This window comes from Macrobrachium nipponense, chromosome 23 (assembly GCF_015104395.2).
Source record: "Macrobrachium nipponense isolate FS-2020 chromosome 23, ASM1510439v2, whole genome shotgun sequence".
Lineage (NCBI taxonomy): Eukaryota > Metazoa > Arthropoda > Malacostraca > Decapoda > Palaemonidae > Macrobrachium > Macrobrachium nipponense.
The window spans coordinates 81,267,884-81,292,547 of record NC_061090.1 but is presented as its reverse complement, the minus strand read 5'-3'; the positions used below and the strand labels follow the sequence as shown (position 1 = coordinate 81,292,547).

The following is a 24,664-nucleotide window of genomic DNA, read 5'->3' as shown; positions in this document are numbered from 1 at the left end:
ACCCTTGCTTTATGGATTTGGGATGGATTCCAGCATAGATGTCACTTCCCTTCTGCAGTCTTTTGCTCTACAAAGACCTGGTCCTAAAAGAATTCCAAATATTCAATCCCTGAACAAGGAACATAGACTTTTATCTACACCTTAATTCAGCGGAACCAATACAACCACAACTCACATGCTACAAAAGGCAATCTTCCTGATTGCATTAGCTTCAGATGCCTGTATCATGTAGTAAATTGGGGTCTCGTAGACGGGGACGATATATCACACAAACTGCTGATAATCAATTACTACTGTCCCCTGGTCGATCATCCTGGACAAGGATGGAGATTCTTTAAAAAGGAAATCTCCCATTCTTATAAGAAAATTCAATTTAGTAGACAAAACATTATATGATCAATTCAAGCACTTAAGGTGTACCTAGAGGTCACGGCAAACATCTCAGAAGGTCTGATTTTCCTGCATCCTAGCATGAATAAACCACTCACTACAAGGGCTAAGAATAATTTTAGTGTCCCTCATTAAAAAGGCAAACCCACACTCCTTTTCTAGGTTGCACTATTAGGAGAGTAAGTACACGTACGTCGTTGGCCCTCTCCAGAAATGTCTCTTTCTAAGAAGTCTCCGAATGTACAAGTTATTCACCAGAGACAGTACTCTTAAAATATTATTGCCATGAGCTTGAAGAAAATCAACTACGTACACTGTATCAGTAAGTGGTATAATTAGTCCTGACCCCTGAAGCACTGCAACAGAAAACCATTGGTCTTCCTAACGGGTGGGTATGCTGACAATTGCTGGGAAAGGTGTGACAAGACTGCAACCATATCCAGCATACTAGGGTAAGTCACTACAGAACCTCCCCCTAGAAACATAAGTTCTTGTTTAGTTTCTTGTTTTTCGTTATCAAAACTTGTGGCTCGACCTCTGACCAGAAATGATTCCTTTTTCTTCTTGGGATTACTGGGATTGAAATTTTGAGTTTGAGCTTTTTGTCACCTGCTAATTTCTTTGCAATCCTTTGAGGATGAAACAGTGCCTGCACTATCAAAAAACATGTTTTGACGTAGGAAAATCCTATTTATGGTAGTGACTGCTGAGTCCTCAAAAACCCTCCCACTCCCCTGATGAAAAGGCATGGGATTGGGCTAGTGATCATCTTGCATTGACCAGCAGAGAGTATTGGTTCTTGGTCTTTTCACATGCTAAATTGTAAAACAAGATGCCTGACTCGCATATGCAAAAGTCACTTCTTCTGCAATTCTGACATAGGAAAACTGGGTTTAACTTGCTGAAAACGAGAGAAAATGCCCATTTGTCTTTGAGTCCCTTATACTATGGAGGAGTAAGATGGTAATTTAAATTTGAAAACATTTTTGAGGGTTGCGTGAAAGAGAGAGAGAGAGAGAGACGAGAGAGAGAGGAAGAGAGAAAGAGAGGAGAAGGGAGAGAGAGAGAGAGAGAGCAAAATTGATGGTGGGATTAATGGGAGCAGATAGGGAGGCAGTTTTAGAAGGGCCAAGGCGAATGGCAGAGCAAGTGGTTGATAGGAGTGCTATAGCAGGTAATACAAGTGTAGTTAACCCTAAGAGAGATCTGAGTGCAAGCATTGGAAAAGTAAGGTCCGTTAGTCATGAACGAGAACAGCAGTGTTATAGATGTGGAAAGCAGGGACAGGGTGAGTGAATGTAAGAAAGATAGGGGTATTAAAGCAGGGACAGGGTGAGTGAATGTAAGAAAGATAGGGATATTAAGTGTTACAGATGTGGGCAGGTAGGGCATATAGTGATTGGTGTCAGGGTACCAGTGTGAATGTGGTTTGCAGCAACTGTGGAAAAAATGGGCATTATGCTAGGATGTGTAAAGAACAGCGTGTGAAGTGTGCTGAATGTGGAATGGAAGGTCATGTGACGAGTGTGTGTAGGCAAAAGAGGATGAGTCATGCAAGGAATTGGGGAAACTATGTGTTAAGGGGATTCAGTTAGGTGGGTCCTCTAGTATGCGACAGTATGTTTGGGAGAATGTGATGAGTGAGTGGTTGACAGTGAATAAATGTGAGCCAAGCATCAGTGAGCAAATAGGTCTGGGAGATCAGTAGTTTTTGGTTGAGTATGGAAGAAAGCGGAAGACGGTAAAGAAAGGGAATGAAAGGAAGAAGCGGGAATTGCATAATAAAGGTGTTAATGCTAGAGTACCAATGGTTGATAAGGCATTGATAAGGCATGTAATATGGATGACTTTGAGGGAATGAATGATACTTATGGTGTATGTGGGTTTGAGTTAACAGGGATAAGTGAGACCTTAGTGGGAAGGAAACGGAGTAGTAAGGACGTAGTTGATAGGATGGACAAATCTTTGCAAGAATTTGACAGAAGCATGGATGAACTGAGTGGTTTGGTGGCAGAAATAGGGGAGATCTTGGGACCAGAGCTAGAAGATATCGATGAAGTAGTGAATGAGATTGGGAGGATAGTAGTGAGGGAGATAATAGTGATTTGACTGAAAGTGGTTTGGAAGAAGTGAATGGCGATGTAACTGAGAGAATGTATGAGAGTCCTCAAACAAGAGCTAGGGGGCCTGCATCCGAGCATCCTTGGGTATTGTGAAAGGAGAATTAGAGTGAATGTTGCAAGTGTAAGGAGACATTGTCAAATGTAATGGGGAGGCAATATGGAGAAGTAAGATGGTAATTTAAATTTGACAATGTCTTCGAGGGTTGCGTGAGAGAGAGAGAGAGAGAGAGAGAGAGAGAGAGAGAGAGAGAGAGAGAGAGAGAGAGAGAGAGAGAGAGAGAGAGAGAGCAAAATTGGTGGAGGGATAAATGGGAGTGGTTTGATGGCGGGCGTAAGCATACGAGTTGTTCTGTTATGGCGATTGCCTAGTATATCAGTGGCAGTAGTGTGTTATGAGAGTCATAAGATGTGAGGAAGTCGAAGTCATAGGTGCTAAACAGTTGGTTTGACAGTGGTTTTGTCCATTGAGGGTCATTGATATTGTATGATTTAACTGATTTTGGTGTTGTAAAGTTGTTGTGCATGTGTTTGTCTGATTGTGGTGAAGTTGAGGAGGGTAGTTGGGCATTTTGGTGTTGGCAGTTTGTTGTGCTGGGTTGGAGTTGACATATGATTTGTCATGTTGCTTTCAAGCTGTTGGTGGTTGTTTGCATGGTGATTGGGGTGTTATTTTTTGAGATGTTGTATGGTTTTGGTGTTTGTCTGTCTTGGGTAGTGAAATTCATGGCAGTTGCTCTGTCTCGACTAGTCTATATCCAGCAGACATCATAGCCTAGCCCTGAGTATCTTGAGTCTGAGGTGAGGAGATGTGTTTGTGTTTTGTGTGTTCTGTGTTCAGTAAACCAACTGTCCTGCACGTAATTAGTAACGTAAAGGGGAAAGTGTAGCTGGGGGAACTATTTGGCAGCTGGTACGACTAAGGTAACTGTGGGAAGATTCCTTGCTTTGCTGCTTTGCGTGATCCCGCCACAATACTCCATCATGTGTCATTTGTACTTATCATTACGACAATACCCGACTACAAGACCAGGCTAAAAGATAGATATTTCTTTAATATTAGTTTAGTCACCATGGCACACCATGGAGGGATAACTCCTTTGAGAACGCAACAGAGACTACCAAAAACAGGTTTTACCTACAACAAAACCTGTTTTTTGTGCCGACCCCCGCTTACCAACACTGATAACTGGGGATGGGCACTATTATCGTTGATTTTCAGTTACTGCCAAGCCATTGGGAACTGCCTACATTGCAATAATAATAATAATAATAATAATAATAATAAGAATAATAATAATAATAATAAATAATAATAATAATAATAATAATAATAATAATAATAATAATAATAATAATAATAATAATAATAATAATAATAATAATAGTGTCATTAGCCTAAAGTACTGAATGTTGTAGGTATCATTAGCCTACAGGAGGCCCCACCTTTTCTATATAAAACCCGGTGGTTAGTTTTTCAACCCTTTTTAGAAAAAAAGTGTCTTACATGCAGTCAAATACAGTAAGTTTGCTATGCATAAAACCACTCTCTTTTAAAAATACAGAAATTTAGAATGCAATAGTAAAAAAGTATGAAAGTTCATTAGGATAAAAACAAAGTGAACTTAGTTAACTGATAAAAAGTCATTCTTGTATAAAATTTATCTTAATACAAATGGGCCACAATTTAACGACTTCTTCAGTAGAAGGATGTTGTATAATGAAAATTTTTTAAGCAATTTGTATTTTTCATAACTAACAAACCTTTGGTCTTAACATGAGGATAAATTCTCTGGCGCTAGCTAGAGTCCCGTTAAAAGCAACACAAGGAGTTTGGTGGCAACTGGCATCAGGCAATAGAGGGTGATGGAGGAAGCTATGCGACCTGCCTTACCCCATCTAGCATCATTAATTCAGTTTCCCTCTAGCTAAGGAAAATATAAGGGGTTGTTTGAGGTGGGCTGTATACAAGGTTTGTTAGTTATGCAAAATACAAACTGATTTAAAATTTGTCATTTGTTTATAAACAGAATAAACCTTGGTCTTAATGTAAGGATGACTTACTATTGGAGGGAGGATAAGAGAGTCTTAGAACTGACCGGAGATTTGGGCCACCTGGGCTCACTCCAAGAAATAGGAACACCGGCCATTAAAGGAGACAAGAAGGTTTCCCAAGATGGCACCGTTGATTTAATCTTATTAGCAAGTCTCTTCCATTACTCAGGAGACCAAAGAGGACACACCGAACATGGGTTACTTACACCGCAAACCAGTGGGGTGAGGGTCAGTAGATAAAGAGGACTCGGGCTTGCATTTGGGAAATGCAAGTAAAACACAAATCAAGCACACACACACACACAAAACAGTACACAAAGGCATTAGCAGGCAGGAAATGCAAAATAAGCAGCGTCTTGTGAAAATGGGCACCAAAGCAAAAGGTTAGAGAGAAACTGAATTGATGATGCATAGATGGAGTAAGGCAGGTCACGCAGCTTCCTCTGTCTCCCCTACTGGTTGACACCAGTTGCCACCAGCTCCTTGATTTGTTTTTAACTGGACTCTGCTAGTGCCAGAGAATTTATCTTACATTAAGACCAAGGCTTGTTCTGTCCATGAACAATTTTATTTTTATTATATATGAAAGACTGAACATACGGCAAAACTTAAAAAAGCTTCAACATACCAGGAATAGTGCAGACACAAGAATAGCATAAAATAACATAATTTAAAAGAATTTGTAAGTTCCATAAATAAACGATAATACGTACCCAGAATGGATTGAAATGTGAACTGACATACACTAAACTGGGTGTACACAATACTATATAAAATAAGTAATCTGTAAATTAGTCCATGATACTGCCTGAAAAATTACAAAATCTTGAAACACTTTCCTTTTAATGTACCTAAAGCTATTTTGCATATGACTCATTAACTGGATTCAAGAAGAGGTAATATATATTTCTTAGATATGATCCAAAAGAAAATGGTTCAAAAGAAATAGCTGGAAAAAAATTATATCTCCTATAGTATTTATAAAAAGGTTAACAGCAGTCTTATGAAAAAAACAAATCAAAGAACAAGAAAACTTATTAAAAACTTACCTCTTCATTTTTTGCTAGTGTTACAGATTGAACCCCGGAAGTTTTTGTATAAATAACTTGTTTCTGGTCATTCAGAGATGCAACTGTAATTCTGAAAACAAACAGTACCTGTTAACATTTATCTTTTTCACTTTTATCTCTGCCAAAACACTATCTTGTAGTACTGTGGTACCTCGAGATAAGAAATTAATCCATTCAGAGGCGGCCTTTGTATCATGAGTTTTTCGTTTCTTGGACCGCATTTTACATGTAAAATGGCTAATCCGTTCCAAGTCCTCCAAAAACACCCAGTAAATTTCATAATAAAGCTAAATTGACCTATAAACAATGAAATACTACAACAATTTGGACTAAAATGTATGTACCTGTAAATAAAGTGTATTAGTGTACATGGTATACAAGAAATACTGTATGTACACACGTACGTATGTAGTAAAATGTGGAAGCTTACCACTTGAGTGAGGCTATCTCCGAAAGTGGCGACAGAGGAGGAGGACAAAAGGCAGATACGTACACTTAACTTTACGAAACACATAAAAAAATGTCAGGAAAACATAAACTAAACTTTACGAAACACATTAAAAACTTAAAATTACATATATTTTTTTTTTTTTTTTACATTTTTACTTTTTTATACTTTATTTATTTATTTATTTATTTATTTATTTATTTATTTATTTTTTTACAAAATTTCAACTTCTTCACCATTATCAACTTTCTGTATTTTCGTAGTATCACTTGGTTCTTCCTTTTTGCTTACTCCTACTAAAGGCCTCTTTAAATAATAAATATCCATGGAAGATTGCTTCTGCCTGCTTTTGACAATGTTCCTGAAACGAACTCAGGCAAACGTCATTGAACTGTGCAAGCATACGACCTGTGTAAGCCTTTTCGGGGTGTCTCTTCTCTATGAATGATTGCACCTTATGAAAAGCAGCCAGAGGATCCTTAATTTCTGCCGTTGTCATAGAGTCCTCGTCCTCCTCCTCACCGCTGCTAGAGAACTCTTCTTGAACGAAGTTATGTTGCATGGCCTCCAACTCCTTCAGGTCATCCATCGTAAGCTCCTCTTGGTGCTCCTCGAGAAGGTCATTGATGTCGTCCTCGTCGATGACCAGCCCCATGGACTTGCCGAGTGCAACGATCTCGTCAAGATCTGGTTGCGAAACAGTTTCAGGATAGTCAACTGTTCCTGAATCTGCAGCACCAGCTTCGCCCACGTCGAATCCCTCAAAGTCTCGGGCGGATACGGCATCAGGCCAGAATTTCCTCCACGAGGGATTCAAGGTTCGCCTCAAAACCTCCTGCCAAGCTTGGTCGATGAGTCGGATGCATATCACAACATCAAAACGCTCCTTCCAAAATTCATGCAAGGTGAGGTTTATGGTATCAGTGATGTCGAAACATCTCTTAAAACATCTCGAAACATCTCTCGAACTTCAAGAAGCTGTATGTTTTGTATACAGCTTCTTGAAGTTCGATACACTTGCTGGTCCATGGGCTGGAGGAGAGGGGTGGTGTTAGGCAGAAGATAAAGAACCTTGATAAACCTTGATATCTTCCTCGAGGCCAGGAGGGTGAGCAGGGGCATTGTCCAACAACAGCAGACATTTCAGAGGGAGGTGCTTCTCTTCCAAGAATTTCTTCACTGTCGGGCCGAAACACAGATTTACCCACTTGGTGAACAAAAGTCCCGTTACCCAGGCTTTTACATTAGCCCTCCACATCACTGGAAGCTTCTCCTTAAGCACTTTGTGGGCCTAGAAGGTTCGAGGAGTCTCCGAATGATACACAAGTAGGGGCTTCACCTTGCAATCCCCACTGGCGTTCGAACAAAGTGCGAACGTAAGCCTGTCTTTCATAGGCTTATGCCCGGGTAGCTTCTTCTTTTCCTGCGTGATGTACGTCCGACAAAGTTGAAGACTTGCTGAGAACTGTAGCCTTCTTTGAGAGTCATCTCGTCGAACGTCTTAATAAAGACTTCGGCCGCTTTCGTGTCCAAGCTGGCCGCCTCCCCATGCCGCACCACCGAATGGATGCCAGTCCGTTTACGGAATTTTTTGAACCACCCATGAGAAGCTTGAACTCTGGGGTTGGCGTCAATGTCCCTTCTCCTCCATCGTCTTCAGCCTGGGCAATCAAATCGACGAAAATAGCGCTGGCCTTGTGGCAGATTGCCTTCTCCGTTATCGTATTGCCAGCGATTTCTTTGTCTTTTATCCAGACAAGAAGCAGCCGTTCCATTTCATTGTGCACGTGGCTCCTCTTGCTGGACAAAATAGTCACGCCCTTGGAAGGTGTAGCTGCTTTGATGACATCCTTCTGCTTAAGGATGGTGCCTATTGTCAACGGATTTCAGCCGTATTCCTTGGCGATCACACTCAATCGCATACCAGCTTCATATTTTTTAATGATCTCCATCTTCACCCCCAAAGAAAGCATCCTCTTCTTTCCTACTTCAACTTTCTTGGGACCCATGACTACGTATATACTGTACGTAATCAAGTTATGTAGTGCGTATATGTATGAAGTAAAGTTCTCACACAACACGATAAACTAGTACTACAATGAAATCACTAACGAATTTACGTTAATAAGCGAAATCGTATAGAACGAACAAATTCTGCGTGCTTACGATACTGATGATGCCGCGAAGTGGCCGAAAAAGCACGCCGCTATGTAGATGCATGATGGGATCATGGGAGAGATGCTGACCAATAGGAGAGAAGGATCTCATGGTGGTGACTAGCATCAGGAACCAATGGGAGAGCGGGAGGATGGTGGCGAGTCTACTCAGTTGGCGGCGTGCGAGTTTTAAAATTGTTATCGGTGGTCCGGGCGAATCTCAGACTTTACAGCAACAACTTTTCGTATCTTGAACAATTTTCATATGTTGAGCCGCAAAAATCTTCGTATTTGCTTTCGTATCTCGAGTTTTTCTTAAGTTGAGCCTTTCGTATCTCGAGGAAAGGATACACAGGCAGCCCCGGTTATCAGCGGACTTGGTTAATGGCGATCCAGTTTTATGGTGCTTGTCTAGTGCTATAAAATCTTAGATTTATGGCACTATAATGCACTGAGTTCCAGTTATCAGTGCCATAATATGCCAATATTAGAGTTATGGCGCTATAACATACCTAAAGGAGAGCCATTAGTCGGTTATCTGCGCCATTAACCGAATATCATCAGGTTTCGGTTAACAGCGGTGTTCACTTACCAGTACCCTGCCAAGAATGGAACCCCTGCCGATAACCAGGGACTGCCTGTAGTTGTTAACACTCTCTTGCAAAATGCAACATGTTTTCCTGACTACTTCTGGCAAGCTACATGCAGGATACAGTACTTTAAACCCACAACCTGATATTACCATCTTTATCAATATGTAGGTGAACAGGAGCACTAAAAATTTTTTCAAACCCTCATAAAATGAAAGAAAAATGAGAATGGTAGTTAACCAGTAGTAGTGCACATGCTTGGGAGAATCCCACTTCTTAAAAAGCTATCCAACTCGGAATAGCTTCGTAGAAAAATTAATTTGGTTATAAAAATTACACATTTATGCAATGAATGGACACATAATTAAAATAATTTTCATGATTCTTAATTAAAACCCTCTTATGTTTCCCTGGAATACCTTTCTACAAGGTCTTGCAACTGATTTCTATGCTGCAGTTGTTTCTGCTTTGCCACGGCAGCTACTGTACATACTTTATGACACTGAGCACTATAAGGGCTACCTCTTTTAAGAGGTCTAAAAGGATACCCAAAACTCTTTGCCTGTTAACAAATCTCATTCTGGCTAAACCATGTATCAAATTATTTATTATTATCATTATTATTATTATTATACAGTAGACACCCTCGTAGTATTTGTGAGGGATGGGTAACAGCATAGCTTAAATCCGTGAATACTTGAAACCCCTCTAAAAATGCTTATAAAGGCCTATTTTGATGATTCAAACACCAGAAAACCCTCTAAAAATGCTTTTAACTGAGTACTATTTTAAAAATGCTTTTAACTGAGTACTATTTTAATAGTTTTATCACAAAAATTGCATTTTGTCCTGAAAATGATATGAAATTACAGGCAGTCCCCCGTTATTGGCCCCTTCAGGAACAGAAACCCAGCCGATAACCGGGAATGCTTGTACAGTAATTTGTGAATATTACTTAGTGAGAAATACCGCGTACACAGGAAAATTTTTTGCAAATAACGGGTAACACATATAGTGGAACCTCTACATATAAAAGTCCCTACATACGAAAAATTCAGGTTACGAAAGCAGACGAAGATTTATTTGCTTCTGTGTACGAAAATAATTCAGGTTGCGAAAGGGTAAAGTCCGAGATTCGCCCGGGCCACTGAGAACAATTTTAAAACTGGCGCGCCGCCAACCCAGTACTCGCCACCATCCTCCCACTCTCCCATTGGTTCCTGATGCTAGTCACTGCCGTAAGATCCTGCTCTCCTATTTGTCAGCATCTGTCCCATCATGCCTCTATGTAAAGGCGTTCCTTGACCATTTTTTGTGGCAACGTTATCGTAAACACATGGAATTCATTCGTTTGTTAACGTAAATTTGTGTTAGTGATTTTGTTAAGAATAAAGAAGTCTGTGTGAAAACTTATGTAAGGAATATATTAGCTAGGAAATCTACTAGTAGAGTTATGGTAGATGAAGGCAAAGGAAAGGTAGAAACAGATTGCAGTCGTAGATGTTTAAAAAGTGAAGAGCAATTAAACCAGAGCCTCCGCCACAACAGAAAAGTGATGATTACAGTGGAAAATCTGAACTTTGACACATCCAGTGGGTGGTTACGATAGATTACGACAACCACTAAGATTCGTACAAGGGTGGCACCGGAAGCTGGAGGAACCACTCATGTAAAAGTAGGGTGTATCCCAGTAGAAAATAGGGAGGAGCCCGAATTGAAAGAATAGGTTCAGACTTAATTTGAAATCACAGAAAAGTTTAGTTAGGAACTGACCTCTGGACGCAACCCATGTGTTGGGTTATACTCTGTACCCTGTGAAAAATTGTGTGTATTGGACAGTGAATTTGTGTGTGTTATAATAATAATTAAGATAAACAAGGTGGTGTTTAACTTGCCAAGAATCCAATGATATGTATCCATGCCAAAACCTCCTGAGAGACTGGATAAATGAAAAGGATTGAATTAATCTAATTTCAGAATCTGCAAGACGTCCAGACAGTAAGTAATCTACAATATATATAACAATAAGTTCCTACAAGAGAAAAACTCAACAACAAAGCAATATAGATGAAAATTACCCCATATAACAAACTACAAGAGAAACAAATATAAACCAAGGCTACCAAAGAAAAGACTGACTAATGATATAGAGAAAAGAGAAGGAAAAAACAATCCCACAATTTTGCTTTCGTTGTACTGTAAGTTACTTTATCATGTTGTGTGTGAACTTAATGACTTACATTATTAGCCATGGGTCCCAAGAATGTTGCTGAAGTTTACAGAAAGAAGAGGATGTTTTCTATGAAGATAAAGATGGAGATAATCAAGAAGTGTTAATGTTTTCTGCCATTTGTTAATGTGTTTTGTAAAGTATAGTGTTAATGTTTTCTGCCACTTTTTAATGTGTTTCGTAAAGTTAAGTGTTCATATTTCCTGCCGTTTGTCCTCCCCCTCTGTCGCCACTTTCGGACATCACCTCACTCGAAAGGTAAGGTTCCACATTTTACTACATACATACGTACATGTGCACACAGTATTTCTTGTACCCTGTACACTAATACACTTTATTTACAGGTATAGTAATGGTTAGGTTAAGTATTGAATGGTCCAAATTGTTGTATTTCATTGTTTATTGGTTAATTAACTTTATTATAAAATTTACTGTGGTGTTTTTGTAGGGCTTGGAATGAATTAGGCAATTTACATGCAAAACACAGTTCTAGATACGAAAAAATCAGGTTACAAAGGCCGCTTCAGAACAGATTAATTTCGTAACCTGAGGCACTACTGTATACAGTCCATAAAAAAAATGCAAATAGGCAAGTACGTGAATCATGAGCCAACGAATATCAGGGTTGACTGTATTATTATTATTACAGGCAGTTCCCGGTTACTGGTGGACTCGGTTAATGGTGATCCAGTTTTATGGAGCTTGTTTGGTGCCATAAAATTGGTGATTTTCGGCAACATAATGAGCCGATTTCCTGTTATCAGCACAGATAATTGGGTTATGGTGCTGATACATCCCTAACACAGGCACCATTAACTGGTTATAGGGACCAAAATCTGGTTATTGGCACCACAAGCACCATAAATTGCAGAGTTTCGGTTAATGGTGAGTTTCACTTATTATCAAGCTCATTGGAACAGAATCCCCACCAATAACTAGGCAGTCTAACCAGATCACTGAGCTAACTTATCAAATCTAGCTATGGAGGGAGGGGGGTTAGAAAGCCACCCCAACTTGGTGCTGGTCCCAAGCCCGGGTAAAGTGATAGGAAGGGCATCCGACTGTAAAATCCCAATGCCAGAATCATGGTTAGTCTAATCCAGATTCAGAGAGAATGCCAGAGCGGATCCTGATTAAGCGACGTGCAGGGGCCTCGCCTGACTCCTCCAATAAATATTAGGCAAGGGCTACTGCAGTGTGGACGAGTGTGGTTAAAGAAGCAAGTCCAAATGATTAGAATTGGGACACTACATGTGGGTAGTATGACAGGAACGAATAGAGGGGTGGCACAGATGATGAATATGAGGAGCTGATATCTTGTGTGTACAAGAAACAAGTTGGAAAGGGAATAAAGCAAAGGAAATAGGAGGAGGATGTAAGCTCATGTGCAGTGGGGCAGATGAAAATGTTAGAAGTGAAGTAGGCATCATTGTAAACAGTGAACTGAAGGTAAAAGTGGTAGAAGTTAAAAGAAGTAGTAGTCGGATGATAAAGATTAAATTAATGTTATCAGAAGAAGTCCTAAATGTGATAAGTGCTTATGCAACACAAGTTGAATGTGATAGTGAAGAGCAGTCAATGTTTTGGCAGGAGTTGGATGAAGTATTAACATCAATCCCAGAAGAAGAGAGAGTTGTATTGGGTGAAGACTTAAATGGACATATAGGTACAGACAGAAGAGTGATTTCAAGAATACATGGAGGACTAGGAATAGGGAAGAGGAACAAAGAAGGCAAAAGCATTGTAAACTTGATATGGCACTAATTAATACATTCTTCCAGAAGAAACTTTATATAACATATAGAAGTGGTGGAAGAGAGTCAAATTGATTTTCTGCTCTGTAGGAGACAACAACTTAAGGGAGTAAAGGATTGTAAAGTGATATATGGAGAGAATGTTAGCCAACAACATAAGCTGGTGGTTGCGGACCTTTCAATCCAAAAAGGGACAGAGGGAAAGAGGAAAAGTAACCCTAAGACCAAATGGTGGGAGCTGGAGAAGGCAGAGAATGTGGAATTTACATCTAGGTTTAAGGTGAATATTCTGAGAGAAATAAAGTTGGAAGATGATGTAAATGATTAGTGAGAGTTTAACAGCAAAGTGATCCTAAGACATGGGGAGGAAATTTTAGGCAAAACATCAGGCAAAGGTCCACAATGACACACAAGACAAGATCAAGAAAAAAAAATTCCTAAAAGAACTATGATAATCACAAAACAGAAGAAAACAAGCAAACATCTAAAGAGGCAAATAAAGTTGCAAAACAACAAGTTACCAGAGCAAAGGCTTTCAGGGATCTGTATGAGAATGTCAACAAACCGGAGGGCCAAAGAAACATCCACATGGTAGCCAAAGCTAATGACACCAATTAAGCAAATTAAAGACAAAAATGGTAAGGTTCTAACATAAGAAGGGGAAATGAAAAGTAGATGGAGAGAGTATTTTGAAAATCTCCTATTTGAAGAAAATCCCAGAAATATCACTAAGGAGGGAATAGCAAAAAAAAGAGAAGTTCCCAGGATTAGTCGGAGAGAAGTGAGACGGCCACTAACTAAAATGAAGAAGGGTAAAGTAGTGGGACCAGATGGAATACCAGTTGAGGTATGGAGGTGCTTAGAAGAGGAATGAATTAACATCTTGTGGGACTTGTTCAATAAGATCTACCAGCAGAAGATACTTGACACCCGGAGTAACAGCCTGCTAGTCCCCATTTACAGAGATAAAGGGGACATCCAAGGTTGTGCTAACTATCAGGGCATAAAACTGATGGCTACCTTGAAAATTTATGAAAGAATAATAGAGGCAAGGCCAAGGGATGAAACATCTATAAGTGACGAATAGTTTGGGTTCATACCAGGAAAAAGAACAACAGATGTCATCTTTGTATTGCAACAAATTTTGGAAAAATATACAGTAGGGCCTTGATAATCGCGGGGGATAGGGCCCAAAACCCCCCGTGATAAGTATATACCCATGTTATCCTGGTAATGGCCCCCCCACAAAAATTGCTTAAAACTGCCTACTTTAATAGTTAACCCACCCAAGACCACTATTCCAATGTTTATAACTGCCTACTTTAGTTCAAACACCAAATATGACTTCAATTATCACCTTATGCTAAATACAAGGGTTTCAAAGTTATTTTACAACATTAGCCTTAAAAATATATGTAGCATACATACTACTGTACATATGTAGCCTACTAGCCTAAGGATTACAGTTAAAAGCCTACTTGAGTATGTGCTATTAAGTATGTACGAGCTTTGGGAGAAGAGGATCAAAATTCTTCCTTCTCATCAGGAAGATGGAAGCAGGCGACCTGGGAGCGGCTGCAACTTAGTAATCCAAGTACATGTCCAGAAGGTAGCGTAAAAGCTTCGAATAGCATGAGAGAGGGATAGAGTCCGCTTCTAAGTCCTCCTCGTCATCCGAAGAGATAGGCGACAGAGAGGGTTCTTGATTCGACTCATTGTTCTTCAGACATTGCTTGCTTTCTTTCATCCAGTTCATCAGCTATTGCAATTGTCGACGTAAAGAAATAAATTCTTGTCTTCTTGAGTTGAAGTCGTAGCAACTGGGGTTGTGGACTTCAACACGATCGACACCGGAGGTCTCGCGCCAGTCGAATTATCTGTCGCATGCGGAGTCGAAGGTAAACTTTTGACAGCTTGATGAGTCGAAGATCTCAACGGACTCAGAATCGGTCGTTCCACAATCGAGTCAAAGGCGGCTGTCGCTGTCGTGAGAATCCGAGGCGAAGTCCATGTAGCTACGCTACACGACGGGCGAGGGTTGTCTACTTCTCTGTTCATCTTCACAGGGGGCGGAGATAACACCTCTTCAGTCGAGTGTCTCTTCAACGGACGTGAGGCTGAAGAATCACGCCACTTACGACATCTAACCGGCGACAAATCACTCGACTCTGTCAATAACTGATTACAGAACGACACACCTTTCCAATGGTGTTTAGTCAAATCCTGCTGTCGCACCACAGGATCAACGGAGGAAGTGACTGTCAGTGGGCAAACCCCGACAGTCTCCCTTGGACCTCCGGTATGTCTTCTCCCCGAGGCGGGAGAGCAGGACAGGGACCTTCATCTAGTAGAACTATTGGGACAAACAGCCACCCCCTCAGATTCCACTGCACTGACACTTTTCACTTCACTAGAAGTCTTTTCTATGAAAGACTTTACAGATAAACCTAACTGCATAACCGTATTAGCTAATACATCAAATTTCTTTTCAAATTTAGACTCGAGGCTGGCAATGGTGTCAGGAGAAACTCCACGGGAAGTTGGCAAGGGAGTTACAGGAGCAGGAGTAGGAGGACTCAAGATCGGAGACATAATAGGAGGAGAAGGAGAAGGAATAGGAGCAGGTGCTTTGATAGAAGAAGCAGAAGAAGCTATACTAGTCTTACTTTCAGCTCTGAGAGCCGCCTTCCTCTTCCTATCCTTAATTACCTTCCCCAAGTGAGAAACAAAAACTTTCCACTGTTGTTGCCTCCAATCCTTGCATTCATCACAAGTAGGCTCTAAAGCACTCACACCCCCTACACTTAATGCATTTAGTGTGCGAATCATAAATTAATTTAACTAACCTAGTTTTGCACCCTCTGGAGCAAAACGTAACTACTGAAGGATGAGAGTCCGACATGATGGTAAGACCACAAAATTGCAGAAAAGGGATTTTGACGTAGGAAAAATCTATTTCTGGGCGAGGAAGCAGTGTCGCCCAGTGAAATAGGTTCCTTTAGCACTATTTCTTAGGTAAAATATTGTTATAATACCAGAGAACTGCTAAATTGGATATACCAGAATATTCTGGTTCGCTCACCTTTATTTCACTCCCACAAACAAGTAGTTGAATACCTCACCGATATTGGAGAGATATACTTCCCAACAAATGAAGAAAAAGTCTGCACCGACCACCGATGTTCACTAGAAGCCGGCAGAGAACGAATTGATGTTACCTGGGCAGCTGTACCTGTAGCTCCCTCGAATGGAGGGAGATGACGTCACCTACATCAGCGATGGCGGCGCCACCATGGAAGTTTTGAATCTATAGTCTGCCATTCGTTAGGGAACCTACAGCTGCATAATTGTTCGGTAAGACACTGCAATAAAAAGTGGGATTTTACATAACAGGCACTACAGAGGAACATTGATAAGGTGATCCATTCATCTCTTGAATACCATAAGGCCTGCATTTGAAATTCATGATCCTTACCTGTACATAATGCTCCTTCTGCCTGGCTGAACAATACTGGCAATGTTTTCATTTCGATGGTTTCGCTTCAGTCTCAGAGATGCTCCATCATGGGTCATAACTAGATCAAGACCAAAATTGTATCCTGTCCATCTCCAAATATGCTGCCCTGCATTTGCTAAAACTCTTCCACATCTTGTACATGTACGATCAAATTCTTCCTCAGAGATGTCGCTTGGTCTGGAATATAAATAAAAACTTTTAACAAAACCCTTTTCAGTAATAAATTCTGGCAATAAAAGACTGAAAATGTTTAACTATGCATTACAAAGGTAAACTCCACAACAGTCATACTGTAATCAAGCAAATTTCTTAATAACTATCCACCTCAGTTGTACCAATTATAAATATTTATTTGCAAAAATATTCATTTGGAAGGAAAACATAAATATAAAATAAAAGAGTTAAAGCATTTGCCCAAGCAGGAACATGAGAAATTTTCTTTTTTTAAAGATCAAAACCTTCTTCACACTGCCAGACGTGTTGGGGCGAGGGGACAAACTGACTGACTCCATGTTTCCATGAATCAGTCCTCACTGTGGGGCCAAGATGAACGTTATCAAATGGTGGGCCCCATATTTGCATTCTCCGGATCCGCGGACTCATGGATTCACAGATTTCTCTCTGGACCATATCTACCCATTATTCGTGGGAAATTCGCCTATTCGCTGTATTTTTCTAAAAGAAATATTCCTTGTTATTTTTATCACTTTCATCATAAAATTTAGTCTTTATATAAAACTATTAAAAAACCAGGTATAAACATTTTTAGTGGGTTTTTCTTGAGTTTTAACTAACAAAATAGGCCGTTTTCAGCATTTTTATGGGAGTTCCAACTACTCGCGGATTCTAACTATTCACGGGGGTATCTGGTACACATCCCCCGCGAATACGGGGGGACCACTGTATAGGAAAAAATTATAAATACGATAAAATAAACAATGTTTTTGCAAGAATGATGGCAAGTAAAAGAAACATACATATAAAATAACCATAATCACTTTTAAACCACTGAATACTAACTACAAAGTTCCAATCTAAATTTAATGAGGAGTTTTAACAGTTCGCATCACTCTATCCTCCCCATCCCCCACCCCCTGCCGTTGCTGAATAACCACTGGTTCCATGCAACGTAAAAACACCATACAAACAATCATTCTATCCTCAATGACAGGTCGAGATGAGGAGCCTATCATTATCCAGCACTTTATTTTACACAAAGAACATCCTAAAAAGCCTGTACAGTCCTCTTGGCCCTCATGCTCTCAGCTTCTGCATCCAATGCAGGTAGCCCTTCTGTACCTGGCTCACAAATCAGAGAACTGCTTAACAAAGTCACTGTGAAAAACATGAAGCAAATGGGATACCATGTTGCATCCCTACTAGCACAAAAAAATAACAATTTACAAACCTGAGGGCCTTTAACAATAGGAATATACTTTCGGCGTAGCTGGAATTACGGCCGTTGAATCTTGAACAAGGTGGTTAGACAGTAACTACCATGGGGCTGGATAGCCTGCCCGGATGTAAAGACTCCACTTTGCCTTTCGGCCCAGGTTCAGATTGAGGGGTGGCATGAGGTGGGCATATTTGTTAAAGGACCTCAGGTTTGTATAGTTAGGAAAAATACAATTTTCGACAAATTGTTATTTGTTCCGATACGTAATACAAAACTTTCGGTCCTTTAACAATAGGAAGACTCACTGATTGGTGGGAGGAATCTGAGTGAGCCTCTAGAACTGACTGGAGTTCTGCGCACCTAGGCTACTCCTCCTGGTCGTAAGAGCGAGGAGGAGTACCCTGCTGCCTCTGACAACTTGATCGGAGTATAGGAACTGCGTGATCAAGAGTCAGACTTCTGGCCTTTTCGAAATGAGTGAGGGATCATGACTCACCCGAAAAAGGGCTGTGAAGAATATTGGCGTCGGAGACATTAATGCAAAGTTCTGGGAAGGGTTTGCATTATTGTCAGTCTCCTTCCTCCCCTTGCTAGAGGAAGGAGCGGGATTGCTTCTATGATTCTGATAAGAAACATAAAAAGGATGCTTATGTATAGGCTTACCGCATCAATCGTCCGACCAGCCAGTGTGAGTTCGAGTCCTATCCTTAACCCGAAGGACGAGGAATGGAGAGACGAGGCATGGAAGTTGGAGAGCCAGTCACTCTCGCATCCTTCTTACCTATACATCTGCACACCATGGACGAGATGCAACTTGTCATGTCGAGGAGCTGGGGACGCAAACACATCTTGCAAGCATCCACCACTGGTCCAGGGAAATGAGGTTCCAAGGACCTGTGGGCAGTCGCGGAGGGAAAGAAGGATATGGTCGCGATGACCTATCCATCTTCCTGTCTGACATATTCTTTGGAGTGATGTCCAGTAGCCATACTGGTCTATCCGTCTACAGCGAAGTGTCTCGCGGTCTCGTATCCCCACTGCAGCGAAGTGTCTTGCGGTCTCGTATCCCACTGCAGCGAAGTCTCTCGCAGTCTCGTATCCCACTGCGGCGAAGTCTCTTTGTCTCTGCGGTGGATAAGACACCAACACTCCACGGTGGGTCGATGGTTAAGGGTACCGGAACACGCTAGTAGGACGAAGTAATGATTGATCTGGAACAACCGGTACAAAGTCCGCAGCGTAGCTCGTGATGGTCTTGGACGCTTCGACAGCTGCCGACTGACTGCGTTCGGTTGTGTGAGGCGAGCTGTCCAAGCATCCGAGGCGTAGTCACGTGACCCTTGCCTTTTGAAGGGTTATGCCAAGAGACCATACTAATTGTCTATCTGTTGCCACCAATGCCGGAAGGCAAGATGATGATTCTCTCAAGGCATGTGCCCAACAGGCGAAAGTCAATTGCCTTCTAGAGACCGAGGTCCCTGAAGGCAAGACAGAAGTTCTCATAGTAGTTGAATCTCAGCTAAGGAGAAACAACACTATGTGCCGTTGAAGACGAAGGTGGTAGGTGAATCCAGACCTATGTCTTCACAGCCGAATCGAGAGAAGTAACTTTCAAGATTCTGAACTTAGAAAAGTCCTGCCGATGACACCAACCCGCAAAGACGGTTTAATCCCTGTGATTTACAAAGGACTGAAAACGCTAAACCGCTACTTTATTGCTGTTCGGTGATAAGTCAGAGTTGCAATGAAAGCAGTGCGCTTTTCAGTAATGAAAACACAGGGATGCACTGCCTGAAGAACCGCTTCTCATGGGCTGAATCATCTTCTTCTTCTTCCCAGGTTATCCAGGGAGGACATCTATATACTACTTGGAAGTAGAGCTGGCAGGGCGGGGAACAGGCGATGTCTTCCGTTATACATCTACAATTCGGGGTGAATAATGAACAATTACACACCTACGAATACGAGATATATTTAGAAGACAAACTCAGATGTCTGAAGAAATTATTCCGCATTATCGCAGCGGCAGGTGCGATGCAGTGGGAGACTAGGCTACAGACTTCTGTTACTGTGCGGTAAACAGAAAGATGATAGCGAGTCTATTGAGATATCTGTCTGAAAATTTTCGCACTGTCCAAGGCAATGCAGTAGAGATGGTCATTCACGTATGCGAGAATTCCAGCCAGAGACCTAAGTCTGTGATTGCCTGGCAGAGATTCGGTTCGGTAGTCAATCATTGCAGAGGAGAGAGACATAATCCGACCGTGCTATCTCGGAGAGCCAGCTGGTACTGGGCTGCAGCAGGCAGCCCAAAACACTGCTAGCTCTCACTCACTCGTCATCCTGAGTTGCCAGGTAACCCATTCCAAGAAGGAATGCGTTCGGCTAGAACCATCGAGCGCAAAAAAATATGCTCGAGCATTTGCATTTAATCGAAACGGATTTCGGTGAATGCAAACGCTGAGGTGTTGTTGTTGTAACAATACCACAAGTATCTCAAAATCGAAACTAGTAACTCCTGGGAGGTTGCAGGGCAGTCCCGAGTTGCAGTTCAATTAAAGAAGATACTATTCGTCTCGGTCACAACCCGTAGAGTTAACTACGGTATGTGCCTACACCTCGGACAATTCAACTGATAACAGAAGCATGTCGCGAGGGCAATATACGTAGTACATTTGTAGGTTCCTGTAAATAGACCTCCATCCTAAATTCTCTTCCATTCGAGGAACAAGAATAAGGACTGGAAGCCGACACCCTTCATTCTCTAATGAAGAGAGCGAAGAAGTTTTCCCCGAAAGAAGACTACTATGGTGATAACAGGATACCGAAGACTATAGTTCAAGCCAAACTGGATGTTCCCACCTGTTCTTCTCTATCCCGGGGTTGGCCGCCTACTGAGGCGACAGACCGTCAGGTCCATCCAGGCTGAGCCCTTCCCGAGATATTCTTCCTTCAGCAGCAGTACTTCTCTCGAATGCTAGAAATTCCAGGAATTCGAGCATTCGGTGAGATTCCCGATTATCGTAGTAACCATTATCTGGGATTCTCGTCTCGCCCACACTGGACCGTGGTTTCGCCAAAGTGTTTGCAGATTGTAGAAGACCAGAACACTCGGAGTGTGCTAGAAATTCCGAAGAATTCTAAGCACTCGGCGAAACCCCCACCTAATTCATCAGACGATCATCGGGTGGTGGTCCTCCTGATTCCCGTAGAAATCGAGGATAGGGCAAGATCCTTCCTCAACGATGGGGACTTACATCCGGTAGGACCCAAAGGTCCCCCCAGGAACGCAGTCCCCAATGTGGAATCCTACAGAGAACGCTCTGCAGGATCCCTCCCCTTCCCTTCGCAGCCATAGGGAGAGAGGGAATGGGGGAGGAAGATTGGATACTCGATCGCCTTCCCAGGGGAACTAGCAGTCAGAGAAGCCAGTACGAGCAGCCGCGGTGATGGCCGCTCAGAGTCTAGGAAAACGTTACCGTCTGGAGAAAACATTTTCCCGAGGAGGGTTACGAACTCGTACTGTAGGCTAAACGTTTGCCGCCACCGTGACCGTCATCTGGGTGGGGCTGAGCGAGCACCTGACAGGAGAGAGCCGATACCGTCCTCCGACGCGTCCCAGTCCTCGTCGAGGTTGAAACCTCTCAAGAGGACCAAAGGGGGAGCCCACCCTGCTCTCTGAGTGCGTGGTCCAGACAGACCATCACGTGAACGGCAGTGATGGTCCCTCCGAGAGTCTGGGAAGCATCATTCGTCCTCACCAGCCCCCCACAAGATCTCCTCCAACCACTTGAGCGAGGGTCTGTTGATCCCAAGACCGAACCAGGCTCGTGGCCGGACCGTAAGAAGTGCATTCATCACGGTCACTCCTGTTCACCTCGTTCCTCCCGGTGTAGCCTGAGGAGGTTGAAGGGACAGGTGAGGGAGACCTGAAGCTCCTACCCTGCCTACTAGCAGAACCAGTAGGCTGGGAGGACTGCAGGCGATCACCAACCCACGGTGGCGATCGAGCTGCAAGTCTGGACCAGTGGTCTTCTTGCGGAGAGCTGCTGGCGATCAGGCTGCACTGGTCGAGCAGCTCTCCGGGGGAGAGCAGCTACACCGAGAGCAGCGGCGACGGTCCCGAGCGTCAGAAGAGCTGCTGCTGGTTCCCCTATCCGGTCACGGTGGGAGTGGCGGTCAGGGGACCAGTAAAGTCCGCTGTTGCGGCGGGAGCGCGAGGAGCGTGCCCCTCGCAATCACTCCTGATCGCCTCGCTCTTCCCGGTGTAGCCCGAGGAAGTTGAAGGGATAGAAGAGGTAGGCCTGACGCTTCCCCCTCGCCTATCGGCAGAACCAGCATGCTGGGAGGGGCTGCAGACGCTCGCCAACCCGCGGTGGCGATCAATCTGCCGGCCTGGTTGAGCGGCTCTGCTGGGGAGAGCGGCTGGACCGAGAACAGCGGTGACAGTACCAAGCATCAGAAGAGCTGCTGCTGGTCCCCCTCTCCGCCTGGTCCTGGTGGGAGCGGCGGTCAGGGGACCGGCAGAGTCCGCTGTCGCGGTGGGAGCGAGGCCTGTCCTCACGGCGCATAACGCCGCTTGGAGGCGACCAAGGGGACCGCTTCCTCGCCTCAGCCCGCGGCTGGTCTGGGACCATCGCGTCAACCCTGGGTACCGGCGACTCGCCACGAGAGCGATCGCTGGCCTGGTGGGAGTCACCTGGGTGGCTCCCACCAGTCTTCCGCTCCGTGCCTGGGTCTTGGTTGCACGGTCCGTACACTCGGTACCTCTCGCAAACGAGAGGCCGAGACGGTACCTGGCGTTGAGGCAGAACCTCTGGCGCCAGGAGAGGAAGTACAGGTAGTCTCCGGGTTACGACGGGGGTTCCGTTCTTGAGACGCGTCATAAGCCAAAAATCATCGTAAGCCGGAACATCGTCAAAAATCCTAAGAAAACCTTACTTTTAATGCTTTGGGTGCATTGAAAACTATGTAAACTGCATTCTTAAGAGATTCTGACAGAGGAAAAATCTATTTCTGGGCAATGACCTGAGTCGCCCAGTGAAATGTATCCTTGATCCTCATTTCTAAGGCATAAATATTGCTATATATAGCAGAGAAAAAAAGAGAAACAATAGTGCCAGAATATTCTGGCTCGCTCACCTTTTAATAAAGGTGTCGGTATAGTAAAAGAGCGAGTGGAAACCACTACCCGAGATCCCTTGCCAATTAGCTTCTTCCTCCGCCAAAAACCCCCATCTACAGAGGAGCCGAACTAAAGCCCGCTACCCGCTACTACTTCAGTGAGCGTCTCTGGTGTCATTCCTTGCTATAGCATTGTCAGCGTCACACACATTTTTGTTCTGTGCTGTGCTTTTCGTTCTCGTTTGGAAAACCTTCAGATGAGCGTTGTAGGCGTCGTAACCTTGGAACATGACCTTACCTTACAGACCTTACAGTTCGTTCGGGTTTGCCCCAGGTCCCTCAGTGTGAGGCGCCTCTAATGTCTACCAGAGAGTTGCTAGTACATCTTCCGGTATATTTTGCATCTTCCAATCTTGGATGGTCTGGGATGCAGTTTAGATATTTGTCGAGCTTATTCTTAAACACATCTACGCTCACTCCTGATATATTCCTCAGATGAGCTGGCAACGCATTGAATAGACGCTGCATTATCGATGCTGGTGCGTAGTGGATTAATGTCCTGTGTGCTTTCCTTATTTTTCCTGTATAGTTTTGGGCACTATTAATCTACCTCTGCTTGCTCTTTCTGATATTTTAGTTCCATGATATTTTCTGTTATTCCTTCTATCTGTTTCCATGCCTGAATTATCATGTAGCGTTCTCTTCTCCTTTCTAGGACTATATAATTTTAAGGATTGTAGTCTTTCCCAGTAGTCTAGGTCCTTAACTTCTTCTATTCTAGCTGTAAAGGACCTTTGTACACTCTCTATTTGTGCAATATCCTTTTGATAGTGTGGGTACCATATCATATTGCAATATTCAAGTGGACTACGAACATATGTTTTATAAAGCATAATCATGTGTTCAGCTTTTCTTGTTTTGAAGTGCCGTAACAACATTCCCATTTTTGCTTTACATTTTGCCAACAGAATTGCTATTTGATCATTGCATAACATGTTCCTATTCATCATCACACCAAGGTCTTTAACTGCTTCCTTATTTGTGATTGTCTCATTATTAGGTCCCCTATATGCATATAGCTTTCCTTCTCTGTCTCCATAATTTATTGATTCAAATTTATCAGAGTTAAATACCATCCTATTTACCTCTGCCCAATCATATACTTTGTTAAGGTCTCTTTGTAGAGCGTTCCTATCTTCATCACAAGTAATTTCTCTACTTATTCTTGTGTCATCAGCGAAACTACTCACTACCGAATCCTTAACATTACTGTCTATGTCTTCAATCATAATACCAAACAATATTGCAGCTAGCACGTACCTTGTGGCACACCGGATATTACCTTGGTTTCATCCGATTTCTCATCGTTTGCAATAACTATCTGTTTTCTGTTGTGTAAAAATTCTTTTAACCATCTTCCTACTTTATCTACGATATTGTGTTTTCTAATTTTCTTTGCTAATATATTATGGTCTACTTTGTCAAAAGCTTTTGCAAAGTCTAAATAAACCACATCTGTTTCATTTCCGCTTTTCATATTTTTGAATATGTTCTCACGGTGGACTAACAGTTGGGTTTGTGTACTTTTTCCGGGTACGAAACCGTGTTGTCCTATATTAAACAAATTATTTTTTATTAAATGTTTCATAATATTTTTCTTCATTACCCTTTCATACACTTTCATAATATGTGATGTTAGACTCACAGGCCTATAATTACTTGCCTCTAGTCTTGATCCACTTTTGAAAGTAGGGGTGATATATGCTAATTTGTGCTCATCATAAATCTTGCCTGTATCTACACTTTGTCTTAAT

The 24,664-nt window shown here is 42.4% G+C and overlaps 1 protein-coding gene across 1 annotated transcript in view; it reads right to left on the bottom strand.

Annotated features, from left to right (window-relative positions):
• The window catches only part of LOC135202108 (protein germ cell-less-like), a 184,185-nt gene that overhangs the window by 16,677 nt on the left and 142,844 nt on the right, over window positions 1-24,664 (bottom strand). Inside the window, exons 10-11 of the mRNA XM_064231362.1 lie at window positions 16,289-16,507; window positions 5,615-5,705 (exon numbers count right to left, since the gene is read on the bottom strand). Of these exons, the coding sequence (XP_064087432.1) occupies window positions 5,615-5,705; window positions 16,289-16,507 (310 nt within the window). The remainder of the gene's footprint in view (window positions 1-5,614; window positions 5,706-16,288; window positions 16,508-24,664) is intronic.